This window comes from Loxodonta africana, chromosome 11, assembly GCF_030014295.1.
Source record: "Loxodonta africana isolate mLoxAfr1 chromosome 11, mLoxAfr1.hap2, whole genome shotgun sequence".
NCBI lineage: Eukaryota > Metazoa > Chordata > Mammalia > Proboscidea > Elephantidae > Loxodonta > Loxodonta africana.
Window position 1 is genome coordinate 106,284,023 of NC_087352.1, and position 26,396 is coordinate 106,310,418.

Consider the following 26,396-nt stretch of genomic DNA (forward strand, 5'->3'; position numbering starts at 1 on the left):
TGGAAGGGCTGGGGTGGGTTGTTTGTGGCACATACTGGAGCCAACAAGGTGTGCCAGGGGTCAGTGCAGGGTAGGCTCTGGTAGACTGTGACTGTGCTGCTTGGGATGTGTGATGTTTAGCACATGGTGCAGATGGGGAGGAGGGAGGGAGAGGGAGGAGTTTGTACTATGTGGAGCTACGCTGGATATGTTCTGCTGCTATTCATAAGGTTTTCACTGGCTAATGCTTTTCAGAAGAGACTGCCGGATCCTGGCTGAAAGCAGAGAATACCAGAAGGATGTTTACCTGTGTTTTCTTGACTATGCAAAGGCATTCGACTATGTGGATCATAACAAACTATGGATAACACTGCGAAGAATAGGAATTCCAGAACACTTACTTGTGCTCATGAGGAACCTTTACATAGATCAAGAGGCCGTTGTTTGGACAGAACAAGGGGATACTGATTGGTTTAAAGTCAGGAAAGGCGTGCATCAGGGTTGTACTCTTTCAGCATACCTATTTAATCTGTATGGTGAACAAGTAATATGAGAAGCTGGACTATACGAAGAATGGGGCATCACGATTGTAGGAAGACTGATTAACAACCTGCGTTATGCAGATGACACAACCTTGCTTGCTGAAAGTGAAGAGGACTTGAAGCACTTACTAATGAAGATCAAAGGCCACAGTCTTCAGTATGGATTACACCTCAACATAAAGAAAACAAAAATCCTCATTACTGGACCAATGAGTAACATCATGATAAACGGAGAAAAGATTGAAGTTGTCAAGGATTTCATTTTACTTGGATCCACAATCAACAGCCACGGAAGCAGCAGTCAAGAAATCAAAAGATGCGTTGCAGTGGGTAAATCTGCTGCAAAGGACCTCTTCAAAGTGTTGAAGAGCAAAGATGTCACCCTGAAGACTAAGGTGCGCCTGACCCAAGCCATGGTATTTTCAATCGTATCACATGCATGTGAAAGCTGGACAATGAATAAAGAAGACCGAAGAAGACTTGACGGCTTTGAATTGTGGTGTTGGGGAAGAATATTGAATATGCCATGGACTGCCAAAAGAATGAACAAATCTGTCTTGGAAGAAGTGCAGCCGGAATGCTCCTTATAAGCAAGGATGGCGAAACTGCATCTTACATACTTTGGACATGTTGTCAGGAGGGATCAGTCCCTGGAGAAGGACATCATGCTTGGCAGAGTACAGGGTCAGTGGAAAAGAGGAAGACCCTCAACAAGGTGGATTGACACAGTGGCTGCAACAATGAGCTCAAGCATAACGATTGTAAAGATGCCTTAGGACCAGGCAGTGTTTTGTTCTGTTGTGCATAGGGTCGCTATGAGTCGGAACCGACTCAACGGCACCTAAGAACAACAACAACAATGCTGGATATGGAAAAGGAGAGGAGAAACAGTAGCCAAAAATAAAAAGTGCTCAGGGAGCCTGCCATTGGAGTAGGTAGACGAGAAACCAAGAAGTGAAGAAAAACAAAAAGGAGAAAAGAAAAAAAAAAAAATGCCCCCAGGGATCCCACAGGTGCAGCTGCACAGACTGGGGAAGTGGCTACCCAGCCATGCAGTACAGCCTGGCTAGAAGGGGGGAGATGACACACAGTGCCAGGTATTCAGGAGACACGAAAATAAGGCAAGTAGAAAGAGACAAGAAACCAAGAAATGAAGAAAAATAAAAAGGAAAAAAGAAAGCAAACACAAAAAAGAGGAAAAACAAAAAAAGTCCCCACGGATCCCACCAACGTGGTGGTGCGGACTGGGGAAGTAGTTCCCCAGATAAGCGCTGCTTCACAGCCTGTGAAGAAGCAAAGAAAGGCATATGGAGTCAGATGTTTGAGAGAAAGGGGGGCGGGGGGGAGGTAAGAGGCAGGGAAGAAACCAAAAGCTGAAAAAAAGCAAAACCACCAACAAAGAAGTGGCACTGAAGGAGCTGGCCAGTGTGGGCCATGTGTTTCATCATGGCATGGAGCCAGCACCTCCCGGTCTGCAGTCGCTCGGCTCTCTGGGAAGCAGCAGAGCAGCCTGCTGGAAAGTGGTGGAGGCTGAGCAAAGAACTGTGAGGGCTGGGAAAGCGTGTATCACTGGTTACCGGGTGCTCTGTCTCCTGCTGGGAGTTCCATGAACGTGCTTTCCCATACTCCCTTGTCTGTGCTGATCTCTGACAGGAGTCCAAGATGGTGAATCTGTGCTGTGTTACCTGGTAGGGAACCTGTACTCCTATGTTTCCTCTCTCTCTGTTCTCTTGTCAGTTTATTCCATTCAGTGCTTGGTTCTCTCTTCATTTGACACTTAGGGTTCCAGGACTGACATTTGTCTCTGTTTTAGTTTTTTGAATCTTTGTTGTGGAAGGATAGCGAGGTCCTTCTGTCTATAGTGCCGTGTTGGCTCCGCCTCCTCTTAGAATCTTTTTAATTACCGCAAAGTTGGTAGTAATGTCACTGTTTTCACTTCTGATTTTAGTTACTAGTGTCTCCTGTTTTTTTTTTCTTTTTCTTTTTCAGCATAGCTAGGAGTTTTGTCAATTTTATGGATATTTAAAAAAAAACCAACATTGAGTTTTGTTGGTTCTCGCTATTCTTATATTTTCTATGTCTTGTATCTCTGCTTTAATCTCAATTATTTCCTTCTGTCTATTTGCTTTGGACTCTCCTTTTCCAGTTTTTCAAGGTATAGATTATTGATTTGGGCTTTTTCTTCTATTTTAATGAAGGTATTTATGGCTATAAGTTTTCCTCTAATTAATGCCAAAAGTTTTGCTTTCATTTTCATTAATCTCAAGTATTTTCTGATTCCCCTTGTGATTTCTTCTTTGATCTACTGGCTGTTTAATTTCACATTTTTGGAACTTCCAGTTTCTGTTTGATTTCTACTTCATTCCACTGTGGTCAGAGGAAATACTCTGTCTATCAGGTCTACTGAATTTATAGTGTCATTCAGAGACTCTATTTCCTTGTTATTCTTTTGTTTAAAAGTGTATTCATTATCGAAAATGGTGTGTTGAAGTCTATTATTGTAGAACTATTTATGTCAGTGTTTGCTTCACATATTTCAGGGCCCTATTGGGTGCATATATATTTATGTGACCTGTTCTTGATGAACTGATTTTTTTTTTATATAATGTCCTTGTCTCTTATAGCAGATTTTGACTTAAAATCTATTTTGTCTGATATTAATATAGCTACCATTGTTACCTGGTGCTGCCATAACAAATAGCACAAGTGAACAGCTTTAACAAAGAGAAATGTATTCCCTCATAGTACAGGAGGCTAGAAGACTGAATCCAGGGCACAAGCTCCAGGGGAAGGCTTTCTCTCTCTGTTGGCTCTGGGAGAAGGTCCTTGCCATTAATCTTCGCCTGGTCTAGGAGCTTCTCAGCACAGGGACCCTGGGTGCAAAGGACATGCTCAACTACTGCCTCTTCTTTCTTAGTGGTATGAGGTCCCTGTTCTCAATGCTCAGTTCTTTTATCTCAAAAGAAACTGACTAAAGATACAATCTAATCGTGTGGATTGAGCCTTGCCTCATTAACATAACTGCCTCTAATCCTGCCTCATTATCACTGACATCATAGAGGTTAGGATTTACAACACATAGGATAATCACCTAAGATCACAAAATGGTGGACAACCACACAATACTGGGAATCATGGCCTAGCCAAGTTGATACACATTTTTTGGGGACACAATTCAAACCATAACACCACCCCAGCTTTTTTTTTTTTTGCATGGAACATGTTTTTCCAAGCTTACAACTTCAACCTATTTGTAACTTTTGATTTAACATGGTCTCTTGTAGACCACGTATGTTTGGGTCATGTTTTCTTATCCACTCTGCGAACTTGTGCATTTTGGAGAGTTCAATCCATTCACATTTAAAGTAAGAAATTTTTAGTCGTTACCACAGAGATTACCTTTACCATCCTAAATTTATAACAATCTACCTTACAGTGATACCAATTTAACTTCAATTACAGAAGCTCTGTTCCCATACGTCTTCCCCCTTCCCTTTTTGTCGTGGATGTCACAAATTATATATTTATACATTATGTACCCAATAATTAAGGAGCCCTGGGTGGTGCAAAAGGTTAAGCACTTGACTACTAGCTGAAAGGCTGGTGGTTCAAACCCACCCAGAAGCACCTTGGAAGACAAGTCTGGTGATCTGCTTCTGAAAGGTCACAGCCTTGAAAAACCTATGGAGTAGCTGTACTCTGCACTTGTGGGTTTGCCATGAATCAGATTAGACTCCAGGGCAACTAACCACCACCACAATCATATACTTAGTATTTATAGTGTTGTCTTTTACATCATGTACAACAAATATATTACAAACCAAAAAGTACAGCAAAATTGGCCTTTATGTTTGCTCTTGAAATTACTTTTATCAAAGCTCTTTATTTCTCCATGCAGTTTTGGGTTATTATACGCTGTCTTCACTTTTCAAACTGGTGGACTCCCTTTAGCATTTCTTTTAGGGGAGGTGTGGGCATAACAAACTCTCTTTTTATCAGGGAATTTCTTAATTCTGCAGTTTTTTTTGAAGGATAGTTTTGCTGGGTATGGAATTCTTGGATGGCAGTTTTTTCAATACTTTTCATATGTCATCCCACCCTTTTCTGGGCCCCATGGTTTCTGAGGAGAATTCAACAGTCTTATTGGGGCTCCCTTGTATGTGCCAGTTCACTTTTCTCTTGCTGCTTTCAAAACTTTCTCTTTAGTTTTCAACAGTTTGATTATGTCTCAGCATAGATCTCCTTGGGTTTACCCTACATGGAATTTGTTGAGCTTCATGTACATGCAAACTTATGTCTTTAGTCAGATTTGGAAAGTTCTCAGCCATTATTTCTTCCCTTCTTTTTCCCCTCCTCCCCCTCCTTCTGGGACTTCCATGGTGTCCAACAGTTCTTTAATGCTTTGTTCATTTTTATTTAATCTCTTCTCTTTTTTTCAGTTTGGATCATTTCAACTGTCCTATCTTCAAGTTCATGGATGGTTTCATTTTCTTTAAATTGATGGCAGTTATTATTATTTTTTTTATTGTACTTTAGATGATCATGGATCATTTCTTCTGCCAGCTTAAATCTGCTGTTGAACCCCTCTGGTGAATTTTTAATTTCAATTTTTGTACTTCTAAGCTACAGAATTGGGTTTGGTTTCATTTACAATTTCTCTGTTAATATTCTCATTATGTTCCTACATTGTTTCCTCAATTCTGTTTACTTCATTGTATTTTCCTTTAACTTTTTTTTTTTTTTAAGTCATTAATTGAAATAAATTGTTTAAAGATGACTTCATGGGGGTAGTTTCATCTCAAGGTTCAAAAAGTTATTTTCAGGCAATAGATTCAGGGGTCACTCTTCTTTAAACATATTTGAGACAGTTATTTTAAAATCTGTATTAAGTAGGTCCAGTGTCTGGTCTTCCTGGGATGGTCTCTGTTGGTTTATTTTGTTCCTTTGAATGGGTGATCTTTCCCTGTTTCTTTTGTGACTTTTTGGTTGGAAACAGGACATTTGAATAATACAAATGAGTTCTAGAACTCATGTTCTCTACCCTCCTTCCTCAGGGTTTGCTAGGTTATTTTCATTCTTTCTCCCCCTTTCTTTTCTTATTTTATTGTTGTAGGCTGTGGTAGTATTAGCTTAGAGACTTTTTCAAATGTTCCATAAGTCTTTGCCCTACTGCTGTGATCTCCCAGCTGTTCATCAATATTTTGACAATGTGAGCACTGCTGTTTTGTGTTTAATTTCTCTGTGAGAAGAGGGGAATGTGGAGCTTCCTACTCTTGATACTCATGGAGTAAGTCAGAACAATAGTGAAAATTGAGTCTTCCAGGTAATTCAGACCCACTAGGTAACTGCACCTGAACATTTAATTAGCATAGGCAGGGTTTTATATTAAGAGGTTCTTTGGGTGGGCCAAGGGAGATGTTTCTAGGATATAGGCCTTTGGCTGACATGAGAAAAGAAGGACCATACGCTTTCTTAGTATTTATTACTATCTCATGTGCGTGCGTGTGCATGCAGACATGCACACATTCTGCAGAGATACCACAACTGGAGTCTTCATATGCATGAGTTATGCAATCAAGTCCTTTCCTTGAAGAAATTCTATGAAATCCTGGACTATGATGATTTACAACTATTCATTTTTCCCTCAAAAAAAAAATATATAGTTAAATACGGGTTACCCAAAGCTTCTCCTGTTTATGGTAGCCATGTTTTCTGAATCTGGAATCTGGGAGCCATGAGCTAAGGACTCTGACTTGGACTTGGAAAGTCACCGAACATTTGGATTATGAGCTAGAAACAAACAAATGTCTTGTTATATACAGATCACAGGGGAACTCCAGTGGAAGGAGATCCTAAGAAATGTCTGGCAAACAAGGGAATGGCATATGCAAAAGAATTAATTCCAAATTCAATATCATGTAATGTTTAAACTGTAGAGTCCATGATGGTCTCTAGCTCAATTCATGTAAAAACAGAACATCTGTAAGTTGATTCTGGGTTTGAACTTCCTGTTTCTCAAGCTTTTAAATGCTACAATAAGAAATGTCCCTAGGATGGGGCATTTTAGAAACTCCATGAGGAATTCTATTTAGAACCCATATATAAAAGTTTTATCTCTCCCTACATAATTAAAGTCTCCACATATGACTTTTGTATTTCTCAAAATGACCTTAAGCTGCCAACGATAAAAGCACTTTGCCTTCCCAGCCTAGGTGACTTCTAACAGATAATTACCAAAAAGTATCACCATTTTACAACAGTAATTCAACACAGAAGGTACGATGGAAAGCCATTTTATTTCTCCCTAGATAATATTTAAAATAGAAGACTTTACTGGAAAATGCTCGGTTCTGCCATGTTGCCTAAATGGCAGCAGTACCTTGAATTTACACGCAGGAAGCTGATCAGAGCCCACCAGTACACATCTCCTCAGGGTCTTCAACAGTTTTGCATGTACAAAGTTTTCTGCTACTCTGTTTCAGCAAACAGCAACATAATTAAAAAACTTGTGTCTCCTTGAGGTGACACCCAAAATTGAGTCCTATATTAATACAGTTAGAAAAGTAACAGCCTTAAGAAATTCATGGTATGGGTTCGTGGTGCTAATCACAATCTCTTCAAACTTAAAATAATTTTTCAAACTCCTACATGACAACCTTCTGGTTTAATTCAAAACGGCTAGGACTTGGAATCTAGTAAGATTGTTAAGTCAGTGTATATATCAATTATTTAATTTTTATTTGCCTTGAGAGTTAATTCCCATTGCACGCTGAATACTTTTTGAATATTAATAAATATATCACAGTATTTACAAGCATTTTTAGATACTTGATACTGATAGAAAAGTTAAACCATGGGAAGGGAGACACAGATCTCCCCATAGCCATGACTTCATGAGATATGGGGACTGGAAGGGGGGAACCTGGATGAGAGGAAGGGGGTGGGGCAGGAATGGCCATTCACAGATGCACACATAGCTCTAAGACACATCTGACTCCAAATGATAAGACCAGTCGGCCAACATTTTTTTTGTTGTTGGATCAGAGGTAAATGGTGAACAGCAGGGGACCAAGACAAAGAGGAACACTGCAAAGATATGGTATTTTAGAAGTAGGAATAAAAAGACATGCCTAAAGTCACACTAGGTTAATGAATTAAAAACCAAGCTCCACCAACTCTTAGTGAATTACCTTATGGAATTTACCTAACTTAGTTGCTGAATGGTTAAATGTAAGAATTTCTTTTGGCACCAAGAAGCAATGCTGGCTGATTTCTACAGTTTTAACTGTGCCATGTGTGCCCTCTGCTTGGATGTACTTGGCAAACCCCGTTTACGCCACTGAAGACATTATTTTTGAATGTTCTAATAGGTGATCATAATGCCTGAGTCATCCTAGACAGTATCATAAACCTGAAGAGGTGAAATACAAGAGAGAGACTTACTAGATGTTTGCTTAGTGAATGTAATGCTCATTTTTAGGGTTCAGTTTCTGATGTTTTAATAAAAACATTATTTTAAAAAGCACACTATCCTGGGTGCATGTTATATACATATACAGACACCCATTTCCTCCCATGTGCTCCCCTCCCTGGTTGCATTTAAGAAGCCCAGGCCTGGGGCCATTAAAGTGTGTGGATCCATCTACAGATCTGGACATAAAGTTCAAATAGTCCCTTGAAAAATGTTATAAATAAGATTCCCCCAATACAGTGTTCTAAAGCCCGTAAACAAGAGTCTTTAAGATAATTTAAACATTCACATAATCAATAAGCGTTCCCTGGTGACCCACTGTTACATGCAAATACAGACAAACTGTTAACATGCATGATTCTAGTCAATTGGCAGAGTTTATTTCATAAGTTACATTTTAAGCCATTTACTGAACTGTAAATTTCAATCCATTAAATACCACTACCAGAGCAGCTCTGAGGTATTACTGTTAATTTAATATAGAAACATCACTGTATTCTGATGTGGTATGAAATGCTACTGTCATGCCTTTTATTAAATGGTGCTGACATAGTGATGGTTACAGATGTGCCTTAGAGCGTCTAGAAAATCATTGTGCGTGTGCAGTAACTGATTTTCCCAACATTAATGGCCATCTGATTGGTTGGTTGCTTCTAGGCATACCAAAATAATATAGCCCATGCTATGGACTGAGCAAGCTGAGATTTTAGGTATACAATGCTACCCTCCGACATACCTTCATCAAAAACCCAACCTACTCACTCACTACATCATTTACAAGGAAAACGAGTGCAAAAAAGCATCCGGAAAGCCTGTCAGCAGGTTGATTTGCTTGTAACTTTAAATCAGCTAGACAATCTTTTTTTTTAAAATTCATTTATAAAAATAAATTTCAGTTTGAGACCTTAGGTACCCAATTGTGGCTTAATTTAGTTATTACGGCTGTATGATAAAGTCATGAAGAATGCAGTTAGAACTGTCCAAGCTCCAGCCTGTTCCCCACAGTGTGGCTGGGGTGGGCACCCTATGCTGCCAAAACCTTTTTCACTGTCAGCCACAACATACTTGACTTCCTGACAGGCTCTTAGCCTTCCTGTTCTGAAGTTCCCATAAAACTTTAATTCTTAGACTTCCATCATAAAATTGCTGGTAACCACGATGGATTCAGTAGAGGCACTGATCAATCACCTGGGCAGACACTGCAGCTCAGAGGAAACGGTGGTCGACTTGGGTGTACAGCCTATACAGGGGTGCTGCCCTAGAATGCTGGTCTGAAGTCCCTCATTTATTCTATCTCACAGCAACAATAATTTAGCAATCCGTTTGATAGTGTAAGCAAATCCTCCTAGGTTTTATGCTGAGATGATGAATAGCATGGTCTTGCCTCCAAGTGTCTGGCATTGGGCAGGGCTCAGGGTCACAATGTACATTGGACATGAACACTGCAGGCGGAAGGGTCAATATGACTTATTGCGTAGACTGTGTTAACATCGACACCTGGTTAGGCCGATTTCTCATGTGAGAAGCTTTTGCCTTAGAAAATTATTTGAAGACAGTGAAGAACTGAACTAAGGAAAAAGTTTCTAGACTCCAAATCCACATACACACAAAAGCAAGTTTCAAACTATTGTCCTCTCTCAGTGCAAGTGAGCAGCTGGCTGGCCTGCCACACATTGTCAATTGATACAAACATAGCAGTCAGTCTGGGGGACAATGTGATACAGCAAACATCAGATCGGATACAAATCCAAGCCTATTAAATCAAACCACAGAGAGGAAGCTCAGTGTCCTCACACATGGCCCTGACGTGGAGCACAAAGTAACCAAGAGGAATGAGCTCAGATCTCATTGATAGTCCTCTCTGAAGGGCAGTACTCCGCAGGGCCTGGTGAGGACACGTAGAAGGACTGTGTCTTCCTTTTTAACCGGGCTCTTTTGTTGGCCAACACCAGGCTACGCCGGCTTGAGCTGATGATTTCTGAAATGAACTTCTTGCAGTCTACACACACTTCTGTGGTGCTCCAGTCTTCCACCAGATCTTTAGGAAACTGTAGTTCTTCATCTGATTTGTCCACAGACTTTGACCTCGAGGAGAACCTGAAAAAGAAACCCGCCCAGTAGCATCACTCACAGTGCCACTGCAGTACCGATAATGGCATAAGTAAAAAAATTTGTTGCCAAAACATTATGGGATGGTTGAGAATGATTTACCATATTTTTACACAAATAACGCCCACCTTCTGTGTCTGCTTGCTGGCCGCACCCTTCCCTGTGAGGTATTTTTGTAAGGGCGCTATGCTAATTTTTTTTTTACAGCAACATGTGGAAGAGGATTGGCACGGCAGCACCTGTGAGGGTGCCTCCCCCCGTGGCCCGCAAACGAATGCAGAAGGCACACATATTTGTGTAAAAACAGAGTAATTATGGCATGTTCTTCCCAGAAAGAATTTATTGGAGACAAGCTTTAGAATATTAAAACAACAACCAGGAAATGTTTTTTAAAGAGATAATATTGAAAACTCTTATTCCTCCTAGAATTTTTAGAAAATAGGGTATATGTACACTATTATATTATATATATTACTATACACACATATATATACATGTATTATGTATATACATATATACATACATAGATTGTGAATTTTAGGAATTAAAGTACAAGTTGCTAATGTGTTCTATTGATGATTCTGAAGGTACTTCAAGTTGTCTTTAGTTATCCAGGGACCCAGTGTCAGGATCAGTGAGTATCACGTAACACAGATAGCAAGTCAGACTACAGGAAACTGAAGTAATTTTATCTTCATCCTAAGACACCTCCTGAAAACACCTTTTGACTAGCTTTCTTGTCATTCATCTATTTGTCAAATGTGCCTCCGTTCCCCAATAATTCTCTGTATTTGGGTGGTTGGTTATTTAGATTCCTAAGAGCCAGAGTTACTTACGACATCATAATAAATGTTTTTGGTAATTTTTTGGGAAAAGTAGGAATCATCTATTTGTCCACTATCTTAATTACAGTGAACAGGAATGTAGCTGGGAATATTAACAGAAAACGATGCAATCCATGTGGGCACAGGTGCATAGGAAGAACAGAATATCATGTGGACTGCCCCGAGTCCCTGGTGACAATTCATAACCAAAGGCTGCTGTGGAGCAGCTTCATCGCGAAACACAGAGAGCTGAGCATGCGGGCAGCATTCTGGGGCACACGTGACTCGGTGGCTTCATTCCTTCCTCCCCTCACTGTCCACCATGCTGTCTACCACAGGAGGAGCGACCTTCACCAGATTCAGGACGGGCAGCTGGTGTGGAGGAGCCTCCCACCTAAGGACCAGTACTAACCCTGCCCTGGATTAAAGGAAAGGGGAATGATACATACACAGGCAATTTTTGTCTTCTCAATGGTCAGCTCTTGGAATAAAGCTTATTTCTGCCTTTATAATACTAAGTAGCAGCTACTGCAGAGCACTATAAGCACAGAATTAAACAGATTTTCTCTCAAACTTAAGAGAAGAAGGAAAGAAAGGTTAGATTATTATGTGTAGTTTTTCAACTCCACTGAAAATAAGGTCAAATTTCAAGATGACTTTAAAGGACACAATACAGTATTATTTCTAAAGCAGAAAAAATATAGTTATACTCTGAGATTAAAGTATCCCTCAAATAGTCATTGTCCTTTGACAAATCACCTTTGGGTAAGTTTTGGAGATTTTTTTGTAAGTCAAAACTAACTATATTAAAACCAACCAACCAAAACTCTGTCAAACCAAAAACTCAACCCCTCACCACAGTCCTCAAAAGGAACAGTGTCCTTTAAAATGGGATGCTTGGAAGACCCAGGCCCCTTGCTCACCTGGCAAAGCTCCGAAGTGGTCGATGGTGGCTGATGGAGGGTTTTTCTGGCCTCATAAAGCTTTCCCCTCTTTGCAAGGCAGAAGGTCCCAAAGAAAAGATAGGAAGAGTGGAGTATGGCTTGGACGGCAGCCGCATCTATTACCCCAAAACAAAGCTGAGAATGAGCAGCACTGCTGAAGATGCACAACTGCTAAAGTTAACACAGCTGTAATTGAGCCAAGCTCATCTTACCTTTTTGCAGCACTGTGAGCACACCGGCCTGCACACAAAATCAAAAGTGTTACTCGGCATGATGCCACGGGTGTGACTGGAGAGCTAGAAAAGCCAACGCCTGCTGCTGTGACTTCCACAACAAAGAGCAGATGCTCTCTGGCTCTTCTATAGAGTGTGACAAATGACACAACCGCAGATTGCCAACAAAATAATCAGCCTGTAAAACTTCACACTGTCTCCCGTGAAAGGACATCTGTTTGGAATGGTATTTGTCTGTCCGGGGATCACGTGACAATTGCGTTTATTTTTTTTTTCTGTTCAAGCATGACGTATTATTTTTATAATTAATCATGCTTATATAAAAGTAATATCACACAGAGAAACATCTCCCAGGTTCAATACCAAATAACTGTTTGGTGCCCTCTTTTGAAGAAGTTAGTATTTCTGCCCACAAAAATAGTACAATGTAACGTAACAGGTCATTTCTAGTATTACTCCTGTGTAGAGAAATGATGAACAAATTAAAGCAACTGACATTTCTTTCATCATTGCTAAATCTAACTTTTTATCAATTACAAAATACCTTACCTCTTACAGAACTGACAGGTGTAAGACCAGGTGAAGAAGGAAAATCTCCGGATTCGGCAACAAAAGCAGAGCTAAAACATACAAATTTAAAAGGAGGAAAAAAAAAAAAAAAACCACAACAGTTAAGTTCCTAATTTACATGTGCGAATACACTTTAAATTTATAAACTGGGGAAATTTAGTAGATAGAAAAAAAAAAATTTTTTTTTTTTCCTAAGGAGGAAGAAAATTCAGAAACTCTGTTTTTATGTTTGGCTCTCTAATAATTATATTTTCGCTCTGGGCATAATTATACTTCCACTTTAAAAGGTACAGAAGCGGCTAAGTGTGCAGCTGCTAAAGGAGAGGACGGCAGTTTGAACCCTCTCAAGCAGCTCTGCAGGGGAAAGGCCTGGCAATCTGCTCCTGTAAAGATTACAGCCCAGAAAACCCTATGGGGCAGTTCTGCTTTGTCACGTGAGTCCAAATTGACTTGATGGCACCTAACAACAGCAACAACAACTGGTAATATAAGATGTGCCTTGTTGATACATGTCTCCAGCTTTCTGGAGATGTTAATATTAACAGCTACTCAAAAAGGTAGTAAAAGGCCATAGATCTCCAGTGTCTCACCATCCAGGAAGCAATCTAAAGAGGACTGTGAAAAAGTCTACCTCTGTTTCTCATTTTCTTTATGGGTCGTTTAAAGCATAATGACTAGATGCAGAAAAATCGCTTTATGAAGGCAGACCATTATTTATTATGCTTGTTTTTAAACCTTCCACAGATTTTGATTTCTAAGGGGGGAACACAAATACTCCCTCTTGTGAACAAGGCAAAGACAGGGACTGTCTACTGAAGTAACAAAAGTCTTGCCTCCTAAAAGCCCCCTAAAATCCTGTACCATCTGGCTAACAGGTAACTCTCTGAGGAGACTTACTAGTGACTGACCATTCTCCTAACTCTCCTGAGCAATCGACTTTCAGCAGCCATACCTTCCCCTTTTTCAGGGCAGTGTAGACGTCCTTGTACTGCTGGTACTTCTCTAGCTCAGCCTTGACGAGGACCTGGCGAATGTGCATCACTTCTTCCACAGTCAGAGCGAGGCATTCCACGGGGTAGCAGAATTCCTCCTGAAAGTCAACATTTCACATGAACAGGAGCCCGCACCCCCGTCCTGGCTCTAGAAAAGTCTCCCTTCAGATCAGACACCTGGTTAGTAGCTTCAGAGAATAAAAGAGTTTCCCGATAAAATCTGGACCAGAGCTGGCTCACTCTGGGGTACCACGTAATTTTTTAACTTCATTAAGACAACAGAGAGCTGAAAACTTCTGACAACCTGTGAAACAATTGTAGCCTCTCAAAATTTCCAATAAATAAAAAGTTTCCTACATTTGCGCAGATACTTCGCCTCCAGTAACTTAATTTTGTTAAATGGACTGTGTATTTACACACTGAAGTCATGAAAAAAAAAAAAAAAGTCCTAAACCAATTTTATGTTAGTCTTATCCTATGATTAACGCAAAGACATTACTTAGTGTTGTGTTGTATACTAGATGCTGATAGATAAATACTAGATCTACAAGACTGGACTGTTTTAAAAATGGTTTGTGGTACCCAGAATAGCCAAAAGGAGATGGTTAGTAGTTTATACTGAGAAGCATTTTTTAGTGGTCAGTTACATCAGCATATCTTGAAAAATCCTAAAGCTCTGGGTGGAATCTGAACAGTACCCTATTGTAGTTCACATCCAAAGGCAAATTATACAGGCTGGCCCCACAGTTATCCAGATTTTTGTTATTGTTTTTAAACAAATGATGAGTGCGTAGTCAGCACTGGAAAGATGTGGAGAAGCTCAGAAGAATTTAATAGTATTTATGTTAGCGGTCTTATGTTAATGGCTTCCGTAAAAAACAGCTGTGGAAGATGTTGATGTAACTGATCCCCCTGAATCAAGAGCCTCCCACCATCTGCTCCTTCCTCAGCCTCCGTTTGATTGGGCAGATCTCAGAGAAAGACAGAACCAGCTTGTGCATTCCCGCGGTGCCCTGCGTCACAAGGGCTATTGTGGCCTTGGACACTGAGGCCCAATGTTCTCCGCAAAAACGCATGGTAATCCATGCCCACTCATAGGAGCACTGCTCAAGGCTTCTAGAGATCAAATACACCAGCAGAGAAAGCCCAGGACTGTGAATGCAGTCAGATTCTGGAGTTCTCACATTCAGTTCTGTCTTTCAACCGGAGAAAAGTAAAAACAGATCTATGGTGCAAACTGCACAAACATTAGCATTTACTAAAAAAAGACAGTTTCACTAACTACTGCTTCTTACTAAAAATGAATGCAAAATTATCTCTGTTCAAGCTAACTAAACAAAGATGAAATTTGCTAAAACGTTTTGGAAAAAAAATCCTACAACTGAATTTTTAACATGGGGAGCTTAGTACTTGGAGGGTGGGGAGGATCGTTTGTCTACAAAGACTACTACATCTTTCTTATTTGCTCTGAGATGCCCAAAATACTTAAAACAACTAAAACACACCCATCACACTATTTTCTTTCTCAATGGGCAAGGCTTTCAAAGAGAACAGGATTAAACTGGCATGTTAAAATCTACTCTGCTTTGCTCCACCCTGAAAAAAGAGCAGTGTTACGTGGGAACAAAGAAACTGCATTTTTGAAGGTTAAGTCATTAAAACTGTGTCCTAAAGAAGCGCTGTGGGCCAAACACAGCCGAACAGTAGCATTCCTCAGCCTTTAACACACTTCAGAAGAAGGCGTTTTCCTCCTATCAATTTAGTAAGCCCTGAGGAATACAACTGTGGCAATTTTCTGAGGGCTGATTATATGACAAAATTGCTATATTCCAACAAGATAATGTATTACTTGAGCAAACAGCCATGTAATCACTACTTGAGATCTGCTGTTGTACATGCTCGGAAGAGAGCAAACACCGCCTACTCAATTTACTTTAGAACTGGGATGCCTGGGCTGGTAAACGTGTCAGGTACACTGGTAATTCCTTATTTGCAAAGATATATTAGCATACTTAATAAACCTGACAGTTTGGACTTTCCTTGCTTCACTCTTAAGTCAAAAAAGGCCAGTCAAGCATACTTATTACAATTTACTGCTTTAAACCATATGATAGACTATAATAAGAAATTATGTATTTTTAAGACATTTTCTTTCTTTCTTTTTTTTTTTTAAAAAAAAACAGACTACCCATTACAGGAGCCCTGGAGGCACAGTGGTTAAGAGCTTTACGACTGCTAACCAAAAGTTGGCAGTTCTAATCCACTAGGCACTCCTTGGAAACCTTATGGGGTAGTTCTACTCCATCCTGTACCCATTACTAAAATAATTTTTCATCAGGTCAAATGCTAATGTTTTAATTCTGGAGCTTCCCAAGGACAACAAAACTTCAATGCAACATGAAAGAAAATAACAAATAGTTTCTAGAATAGTTTTGATTTTTTTAAATTAACAACAACAAAAAAAACGAATTCAACATCCCAAAGCCAAATTAAACTTTAATTAACATATCCAGCTGAGATACTAATGCTCCAAAATGTGCTCAGCACTTGGGGCTGTAACCATGTGTGGGGCCTCCTGTCCCAGTCGGGAAGCCTGACGCTGCCTTGGTGGCTAGGCCTGGACAGTGGGCTCAGGGCTCTCTCAGCACAACTCCTTCCCCATTGCTTCTCCTAAATTTAGGAAAGGCAAACTGAATCTTAAAGAGAATAAAGATCACAATCTGCTCTAAGAGCAAATGTGCCTTTAAAGCTTGCTCTCATATACAGCACTAAAATTGCTGCGTTTTTGTACAATATTCTGGTTATAGCTGTTCATTCAAAACGGGTCAGTTAGGCAGGGCACAGAGGCTCAGAGCACAATGCAGAGTTCAGTCACTGAGCCACAGAGAAACAGGAATAGTCATGTTTATATAGTGTTCTCGATTAGCAACTTCATAAATAAGTAGGAGATATTTGAAAATTATTTAAATAAAACTAGCAACTATTAAGTTTAATTACTCTTTCTTCAAGTTCAACTTTAAAACTCAAAGTGAATCATTTCTTTGCCAAAAATAACATGTGGACTTGGTGTGCAAATGTCTCTTTTTAGGAAGCAGGACGGGAGTTAAAAAGTCATTCCTGCAACTGGCCAGTGCTGCCCAAATGGCTGGATCTGAAACGGGGAGGAACAGAGATTTACCCTGTATTTCAAGAAGAACAGTGAAAGGAATTTGTTGTACCTCATTTACATTCGGAGTCTCCTCTCTAAAGCAAGACGGTCAACAAAGAGTAAGAAGGAAACCAGCTGATGGCTCATTGTCTGGGACACGTTTAGTAAAGCAAGGACCTGAAGAGCTGGGACCCTGCATTAGGTGAGCCAATGGCACCACCGTTACACATGCTACTTGTAGCACCTGTCACAGATGGGCCATCCAAGGGCTTTTATTTCACTGGAATTTGAAAATGATTACACTTTCATTAAAAATGTGAAGGTTCAAATAATACTAAAATTACCCTGTGTAAAACTCTCAAAAACAATAATTAAATCTAGAAGATTTAAAACATTCTAAATAACCACACTAATAAAAAGAAAACCCATTATTTCTCTCTCCAGAGAAGTAAAGTGGATTGTCATAAAAACCATACAACATCCTGACCATCCCAACATGGCTTTATGAAAGGTGCTGAGGAAGTGAAAATTTCCCCAAACCCAGGGCAGGCCCATCCTATGGGCACACAGCCTCCCCTGCCGCCCCCCAGAGATGGTGGTCTGGGATGCGGGAAATGGGTAGTGGGCAGGTGGTGTCCGTCAGGGCTACTTGGCTTGGCAGGAGGTGGCCTCTGCCAGCTGGGGAGGGGGCAAATGCATCTGTGATAGTTGGGGAGGCCCTGGGAGGGAGGCATGAAGCCAGTTGCAGTGGTCCTCTAGGACACCGTACAACTAGGCTCCTCAAGAAACACTCACAGGCCCCTCTCATCTGATGCTGCATTTTGAGTTTGTTGTCCTTACAAAGTTATTTCCTCTCAACTGAGATAATGGTGTGATCTATTCATCCTGCAAAAGATTGGAAATCAACGATCAAAAGCAAAGTGCCCATCTAAGCTGTTAATTCTTGCAGAGTGCTGTAGCTGAGGTATCACCATCAGAGAGATACAGAGAATAAAACAATCCCCAGCACCAGCAGAAAGAGGCCAACCTTTGAAGATTTCCACCTGCTGGTAAAAGCTCTCTCACACAGATAATACATAGCCCCTGCTACCCCAAACATGGCTGCTTCAAAAGGATGAGAGCTGAGCAGAGAAGCTGTTTGTATGGTAGAAAAAAGTGGTCGGAAAGGCGTCCTTGGCCAAATACTGGTTATCCCAGGAACCTGAACAACAGATAAGGAAAAAAGAAAATGGCAGGGAGAAAGAAAAGGAAAAAATAATGCTGAACATAAATGATCTACAAACAACGATTCTCGATCATGAAAGAAAAATACAGAACAAAAGCACCATGAGAACATTAATGGGAGGTTCCATATGGATGTCCATGCCAACGCCTACACCGTATACAGAAGTCAGGGATCCAACCAGGAAGTCATTCCTACCGAGTCTAGAGTTCACAGAGCAAAAATGTAAATTTAGGAGTGGATACCAGGCTGGCTTACAGACAAGGTGCTTACAGACAAGTTGCCTTTCACCTGGAACAGCAACCACCATCAATCATTTGACTAACTGGTGAAAAAATTACATTTTAAACAACTAAGGAAAGGGACGGAGATATAATAAAAGTAAATAATAATAATGAAAGCATTTCTGTCATTTTTAGTTGAAAGCTTAAACAGAATGATTCTGCGTGTTCTAAAATGCAGCTAATTTTTTTACTTTGTTATCACACTTTTAAAATAACACCAAGTTAGAAGGCACTGTATGATTTTATGGATTACAAGGAAAGTTATTCCTTTGGCCTGAAATTTGGTCTGTCTCAGCTGGTGCCAGAGGCACTTGGAGGGAGCTTCAGTTTCGTGTGGGTGACATGGCCCGTGTCCACATTTAAACCCAAACATCTTACGGTGCCACCCAGAGGGGCTCGCTCCAGCCTTTTCACTTAGACCTCTCTTGGTGCTGGCCGATAGGCTTTATCTTGCTTTGCTTCCCAAAGCAAGTAACTTCCAGTCTGACCAGGCACACACTCAGAGTTCAGCTTCACCATGGGCCCTGGATGTGGGCTGGTAGCCTTTCCTGGCATCACTTCTGACTATAATTAGCTGAAACTACTTTGGTAGTTGATGCGGTGATTCCTTTACATTAATAATATTTTCAATTCAGTTTAGGTCTAACGTCAATAGTGATGTTACAGAGTCACAAACGTGACTGAATAACAGACTGGCTTCTAGGAAAACCTGGTTAAAAGAAGAACATTCTAATTATTGGACTTAAGACAAAAAATCACAAAGGAGTTCCCTCTTACATATTTTAAGTTGTGACAATAACAGCATATTTTACTAAAGCAACAATTATTTATATTAACCAAGGTTTCAGATGGTACTTTGAACCTCTCCAGTCAGAGTTCCGCTTTTCTGTTGGTAAAGCATCATCTAATGACAGTGTTTCAGTGACCACTTAGGACTTAGAGGACTACTACCAGGAATGGCCATAAAATCATTAGTTCTTTAATTATATTGTCTGGGAATAGCGATGATTTACCAGATTCAACATTATAAGCTCTGTTCAAACTTGAGCTCTTCATAAAAACCATACTATCTCCTTTTACTTTGTCTTCTTTTTCTCCCAGAGTGAGAGAGGGACATCTGCTGTTGCTTCATTAAAAACCCTGATGATTCCTAACAGCCTAAAACAAATAGGCTAAATACATTCCAGAGTTTTTAATTCATGAGTATCTGAAAAAAAAAAAAAAGCATTAGATATTAGGCTGTGGGTATAATTGATTTAAGCCTTGCATCTCGCCTGCAAATATTTCTGAAGCCAAGTGGGACTACAAAGGAATCTCTGCAGCACTCCTTTGACTGGTGAATCTACTGAGTTCTTCCTGATGGGGTACTAGTGTACTATGTTCCACTGTCCTGAGAAGTAAGAGCCACTAAACAAACCTGGGAAACCTTGGTGGCATAGTGGTTAAGAGCTATGGCTGCTAACTCAAAGGTCGGCAGTTTGAATCTACCAGGCGCTCCTTGGAAACCCTACAGAGCAGTTCTACTCTGTCCTATAAGGTCGTTATGAGTCAGCATGGACTTGACGACAATGGGTACACAAACCTGGGTAGACAATCAATGACAATGAGTAAGACCCTCAATGAGATGGATTGACACAGTAGCTGCAACAATGGGCTCGAACACAGCAACGATTGTGAGGATGGCACGGGACCAGGCGATGTTTTGTTCTGTCATACCTAAGGTCACTATGAGTCGGAGCCGACTTGATGGCACCTAACAACAACAAAACAAACCTGGACATCTCCTGGGAGAGGGCAAAAACTGCTAAGTAGTCCACATGTCACGTGTGGCCCCCAATGCCACAAAGCGAATGTGAAAACAATGTACAATGGCAACCGATGGATCAAAATTTCTCCCCTCATTCTCCCTCAATAAAAGTCTACTGTAGTTAGATCCTACTGAGAGTTTTTTTTTAGGATTTAGTATTTTTTAAATGGATGAATACTCCTCGAAAGGAAGAAAGCATTTCTTTAATAGCAATTCATACTTTCAACCGCTAATAAATCTTCTGAAGGAAAAAAACAAAATGAACAAAGGATGGCCAAATTCGTTTAGGTTACTATTAAGGTTTGTTTTCTTTAGCTATTAAAAACAAGGTTATCTGAAGTTCATTCTAAGCTTTGGAAGTATTTTTCTCCTTATCATCTCAAGAAAGCTAATGATTCTAGGCCTTTGAACCAATCCCTAAGAAACTATACCGAGCCTTTGGATTACTTACCAGAGATCGGGAACTCTGCTTGGATGGTGGCAGAAACTGTCTCACATTAGTAGGTGTTTCCTTTTCAATGGAATGGCGTCTTTGGGGCGGCTGCCGTCTCTCTGGCTGGGGTGTTGAGGATATGGGCAAGAATTTTGGAGGCTCTAAAGATTTAACCAAATGAAATAAACTCTCTTACAAAGCAAAAATTTTAGATTTTGAATGTACTAACAGAAAAGCCTTCATTTTTTGCATTTAAAGGTGAAGTGTTTATTTCATTGGAAGGGTATACTAAGATGGTAGTCCTTATGAGGAGGCTTTGAGGATTGTTCTAGAAGAATCTTTGCAGATAAAATTGCTATAGAAATAGCAAGGAAAAAGAAAAAAAAATGTGTTTTTAATATTCATTCAAATTCCCACACAAAAACACAGTTAAGTATAGTCTCCGATTTGTATGTATAACACCTTCATGTTATTTTCCACAGAATTTTGCAATGAAAGAGTCTCAGGTGTTTAAAAACATGTAAGAATATGTATTCTGTGTTGCCAAATCATCCTAAAATTTCTCAAGTGTACCTCCCTTTATATTTTATAAAGATAAAATATAAAAACCCTTCCTAATGGATGTTTATCAAGACTTCTTCATCCTTAGGTTTAAATTAACCTCTATTTAAATAATGCAGTACAGTGGGTCAGTTTTATATGGCTTTTTTAGCCATGGTCTTGTAACTCCCACCAAAAGACTGAATGGGACTCTGCAAATAAGGTACTTGTGGTCCACCAAGGGGACTGAACAGCTTCCTAATAATACAAATAAGGTGCATGACACACTTATGGGTGGAACCATGCAAATCAGGTGTATGGAACCCTAATGAGAGGATTGGTCAGTTCTGCCATTCTGATGACTTAAAATGAACCATCCCAGAGGTGGGAAGGGGGGACCTCACCACCAGCAAGAAAGAGGAGCTAGGAGTCCAGTGTGTCCTTTGGACATGGAATCTTGGCGCTGAAAAGGGATTCTAGACCCAGGAGACAGAGAGAGAGAGAGCTGTAACACCGAAGACAGCAGAGATGACAAGAAGCAGCGCCAAAGAAATGATGGCAGCAGAACAGCAGGCTGGCAGGAGCCGGAGCAAGAAAACTTAGTGCCTTTGGACAGGACGCTTTCTGACCCTTGGAGTGACAGAGCTGAGTGCCTTCAGGCTGAGGCTTACCGGCGGAGTTGGGTGCCTCTGGGCACTTAATGGCAAAGCTAAAGAGCTTTGTAACACTTGCAACATTTGCAAGTAGAGGCTGGGCGGAGAGGCCAAGGGGCCGAGGGCCAGAGAGAGGCCTGCCTGTGGATATGGCTGAGAAGAGGCTGTCCTGACCAAAAAACTGTATTCTGAGTCATCCCTGATCCTGAATTGTAACCTGTTACTTCCCTAATAAGCCCCACAATTTTGAGTATTGTCTGTGAGTTCTGTGTGGCCACTGCAACAAATTATTGAACCCAGCAGAGAAGCTGAGAGTGCTGTGGAAGGGATGGCTGGTGTCAAAATTGGTAAAAAGGTTGGATAGAGGAGGTATGTCTGACCTCTGCTTCATAGGAATCAGCCTTGGGCTGTTGATACTGATTCTCCTCCCTTCCTGTGAAGTTAGATGAGGAGTCTGATGCCTGCCACACCATTTTTACAAATAATAATAAAAAAAAAGTTTAGCTTTGATATTAATACTGTACCATTATTTCCTCTGCTTGGCCTTATTTTGCAACAAAGTTTAAAAGGATGCTGTTTTAGGGTCTGAATTGTTCTGGATTCACATTTTGAAAATAGTAGGAGTGCACTAGAAATAAATTATGCTGCCAGATTTTTATTACTTCTGCCTATTAGGTATCTGAAGGCTACTTGATGTAGTAGGTATAGGGAAGCAAAAGTCAACACAAAGTTAAATATGATCCATTTATTTGTACTGTATCACTAAGAAGAATCACTAAAGGAAAATAACATAATTTCCGGTTGAGAACACACACAGAAATATATTATTTAACTGGGTCCCTGTAATATTTAATGGGCATGGCCAAATACCAATTACAGAAAATAACCAAGGTCAGCTCCTATTGTTTTTGATATAACCTGTATCCTGAAACACCCACCGCCATCGAGTCGATTCCGACTCAGAGCAACCCTACAGGACAGAGTAGAACTGCCCCATAGAGTTTCCATGAAGCGCCTGGCGGATTCGAACTGCTGACCTCTTGGGTAGCAGCTGAAGCACTTAACCACTACGCCAACAGAGTTTCCATAACCTGTTTAAGAAAATAAAAATATTATTGTAATACAGTTACCTGTTAAAACCTCTGTGTTTATGGGAAATCAAATAGATGTTCTAAGAAAATCTTTATATATGTATGTATCTATTTCATTCAGTTTTTGGTGAAAGTTTACCCAGCAAGTTAGGTTCCGATTTGAAAATTTCACACAAATTGTTCAGTGACCTTAGTTACATTTATTACGCTCTGCCACCATCTTTTTTTTTTTGTTTTAACAGTTTCTACATGTACAATTTAGACACTGCTTACGTTCTTCGAGTTGTGCAACCATTTTCACCCACTTTTTCTGAGCTGTTCCTCCCTTATAAACTCACTGAACCTGAGCTTCCTATCAAATCTTTTGAGTTGCTGTTGTCAATTTGATCCCTTAGAGATAGTTCTTAAAAGAGCATAAAAATCAAAGCACACATTTTTACTAGTTAAGCTAAACTACTGTTCAGTTTTAAGCTGACTTTAGGGGATATTTCTGTTTTATGGTTTGAAGATTGTCTCAGGGTTATAGTTTCAGGGGTTCATTCATCCTCAATGGCTCCAAGAAGTCTGGAGACCATGAGAATTTGAAATTCTGTTCTGTATTTTCCCCCTTTTAATCAGGATTCTTCTGTTTAGTAATGGTAGCTGTGCACCATCCAGTTCTTCCGGTCTCATGGCAAAGGAGGCAGTTGTTCATGGATTCCGTATCTTCCTCCTATTAATGACTGCCCTTCTTCTGTTGCTCCAGGTGAATAGAGACCAACTGTTGTGCCTTGAAGGGCCACTTGCAAGCTTTTAAGACTCAAGACACTAGGGGGTAAAACAGAAGCACTAAACATCTTATTAGGCCAAACAACTGCAATGTCCCATGAAACCACCACCCTAAAACTCCAAAGGAACCAAATCCCATGAAGTTTTTGGTTGTACATGGGCAGGCTCAGCAGCTACTCTTTTATTTTTTGGTGGTTGTTGTAAATATATCTATCACACACCTTTTGCCAATTTAACTTTTTACAGGTTATTGACAATAATTACAATAATCAGCTGTGCAACTCTATCCATAATCAATGTGGTATTCCCATACTGTTAACTCTCCATTTGCCCCCTCCCTCCTACCCCTGGTAACCACTAATAAACTTTCTTCTCTATACACTTGCCTTTTCTTGTCTTTTTATATAAATGAGATCATGCAGGATTTGTCCTTTGTCACTGACTTATTTCACTTGGCATAATGTCTTCCAGCTCCATCCAAACTCTAGCATGTATCAAGACTTCATTTCACCTACTGGCCGAGTAGTGTTCCACTGTACGTATGTACCACATTTTGTTGATCTATTCATCTGTTGATGGGCATTTAGGTTGTTTCTACTTTTGGCTATTGTGAATAGTGCTACAATGAACACTGGTGTACAAGTCTCTTTTTGTGTCTCTGCTTTCAAGTCTTGTGGGTATATACTTAGAAGTGGAATTGCTAGATCACACGGTAGTTCTATTTTTAGTTATGTGAGGAACCGCCTGTCTTAAACTCCAGAGAAGCAACACTAGTAAAGTGCGTATGTGTGTACATAAAAAACCATTGCTGTTGAGTAGATTCTGATGCATAGTGACCCTACAGGACAGAGAAGAACAGCTCCACAGAGTTTCCAAGGACCGCCTGGTGGATTTGTACTGCCAACCTTTTGGTTAGCAGTCTTAGCTTTTAAACACTATGCCACGAAGGCTTCCACATTTATGAATACATATGTACCAAGGAAATGGCTCACACGGTTGTAGAGGCTGTGTAATGTCCCAAGTCTGTGGGTCAGGACAGATGCTTCTCCTGATTCATGCAGCCACAGGGGCTGGTGAACTCAAGATTGGCAAGCTGGAGAGCAGGGCTCTTGCTCACAGGCTATGAACATCGATGAATCCCAAGATCAGCAGGCAAAACCGCAGGTAAGCTGCTGGCTCAAGACACAAGAACCGGAGGTCAGATAAACAGAAGCCAGCTGCAGGATCCAGAACGAGCAAAAGCCCCCTGGGCCCTGGCTGAATGTCTGCCCACACATGATGCAGACCACCCACCCAAGAAAGCTCCCCTTCAACTGATGGCTACTCACAGGAAATCCCATCACGGGGGTGATCATGTTATCAAATTTCAACAGGGAAGTGATCACATTATACGACTGCCGAAACACTGAGAATCATGGCGTGGCCAAGCTGACACACAACCTTAACCATCACACTGCCACTGTTTTCCACAATGGCTGTGATGTTGTTGTTAGGTGCTGTTGAGTCAGTTCCATCTCATATCAACCCCACGTACCACAGAATGAAACGCTGCCTAGTCCTGTGCCATGCTCACAATCGTTGTTATGCTTGAGCCCATTGTTGCAGCCACTGTGTCAATCTATCTCGTTGAGGGTCTTCCTCTTTTCTGTTCACCCTGTACTTTACCAAGCATGATGTCCTTCTCTAGGAACTGATCCCTCCTGACAACACCTCCAAAGTATGTAAGATGCAGTCTTGCCATCCATGCTTCTAAGTAGCATTCTGGTTGTACTTCTTCCAAGACAGATTTGTTTGTTCTTTTGGCAGGTCATGGTATATTCAATATTCTTCACCAACACCACAATTTAAAGGTGTCAGTTCTTCTTTGGTCTTCCTTATTCATTGTCCAGCTTTCATATGCAATTGAAAATTCCATGGCTAGGGTCAGGAGCACCTTAGTATTCAAGGTGACATCTTTGTTTTCAATACTTTAAAGAGGTTCTCTGCAGCAGATTTTCCCAGTGCAACGCGTCTTTTCATTCCTTGACTACTGCTTCCAAGGGTGTTGAATATGGATCCAAGTAAAATGAAATCCCTAACAACTTCAACTTTTTCTGTTTATCATGATGTTGCTTATTGGTCCAGTTATGAGGATTTTTGTTTTTCTTTATGTTGAGGTGTACCCCATACTGAAGGCTGTGTGGTCTTTGATCTTCATCATTAAGTGCTTCAAGTCCTCCTCACTTTCAGCAAGCAAGGTAGTGTCATCTGCATAATGCATGTTATGAGTCTTCCTCCAATCTTGATGCCCCATTCTTCTTCATACAGTCCACCTTCTTGGATTATTTGCTCAGCATACAGATTGAATAGGTATGGTGAAAGGATAAAACCCTGACATACACCATTCTTAACTCTTAACCAGAGTATCCCCTTGTTCTGTCTGAACAACTGCCTCTTGATCTCTGTAAAGGTTCCTCATGAGCACAATTAAGTGTTCTGGAATTCCCATACTGCCCCCTATGTTATCCATAATTTGTTATGATCCACACAATCAAATGCCTTTGCATAGGTAAACATCCTTCTGGTATTCTCTGCTTTCAGCCAGGATCCATCTGACATCAGCACTGATATCCCTGGTTCCACGTCCTCTTCTGAATTCAGCCTGAATTTCTGGAAGTTCCCTGTTGATATACTGCTGCAGCTGCTTTTGAATGATCTTCAGCAAAATTTTACTTGCATGTGATATTAATGATATTGTTCCATAATTTTTGCATTCGGTTGGATCATCCTTGGGAATAGGCATAAAT

The 26,396-nt window shown here is 40.5% G+C and overlaps 1 protein-coding gene across 6 annotated transcripts in view; it reads right to left on the bottom strand.

Annotated features, from left to right (window-relative positions):
- Positions 1-2,517: 2,517 nt before the first annotated feature.
- The window catches only part of SPIRE1 (spire type actin nucleation factor 1), a 370,834-nt gene continuing 346,955 nt past the window's right edge, over positions 2,518-26,396 (bottom strand). For 2 of the 6 annotated variants that reach the window (XM_064294751.1, XM_064294749.1), the window contains 7 exons: positions 22,690-22,842; positions 20,577-20,719; positions 13,625-13,762; positions 12,652-12,722; positions 12,082-12,109; positions 11,849-11,985; positions 2,523-10,089 (listed from right to left, as the gene is read on the bottom strand). In XM_064294751.1, coding sequence (XP_064150821.1) covers positions 9,831-10,089; positions 11,849-11,985; positions 12,082-12,109; positions 12,652-12,722; positions 13,625-13,762; positions 20,577-20,719; positions 22,690-22,842 — 929 coding nt within the window. In that variant the 3' untranslated portion in view covers positions 2,523-9,830. Of the gene's footprint in view, positions 10,090-11,848; positions 11,986-12,081; positions 12,110-12,651; positions 12,723-13,624; positions 13,763-20,576; positions 20,720-22,689; positions 22,843-26,396 lie in introns of all 6 variants that reach the window. The other 4 variants (XM_064294752.1, XM_023544004.2, XM_064294750.1 and 1 more) reach the window with 3 other exon arrangements.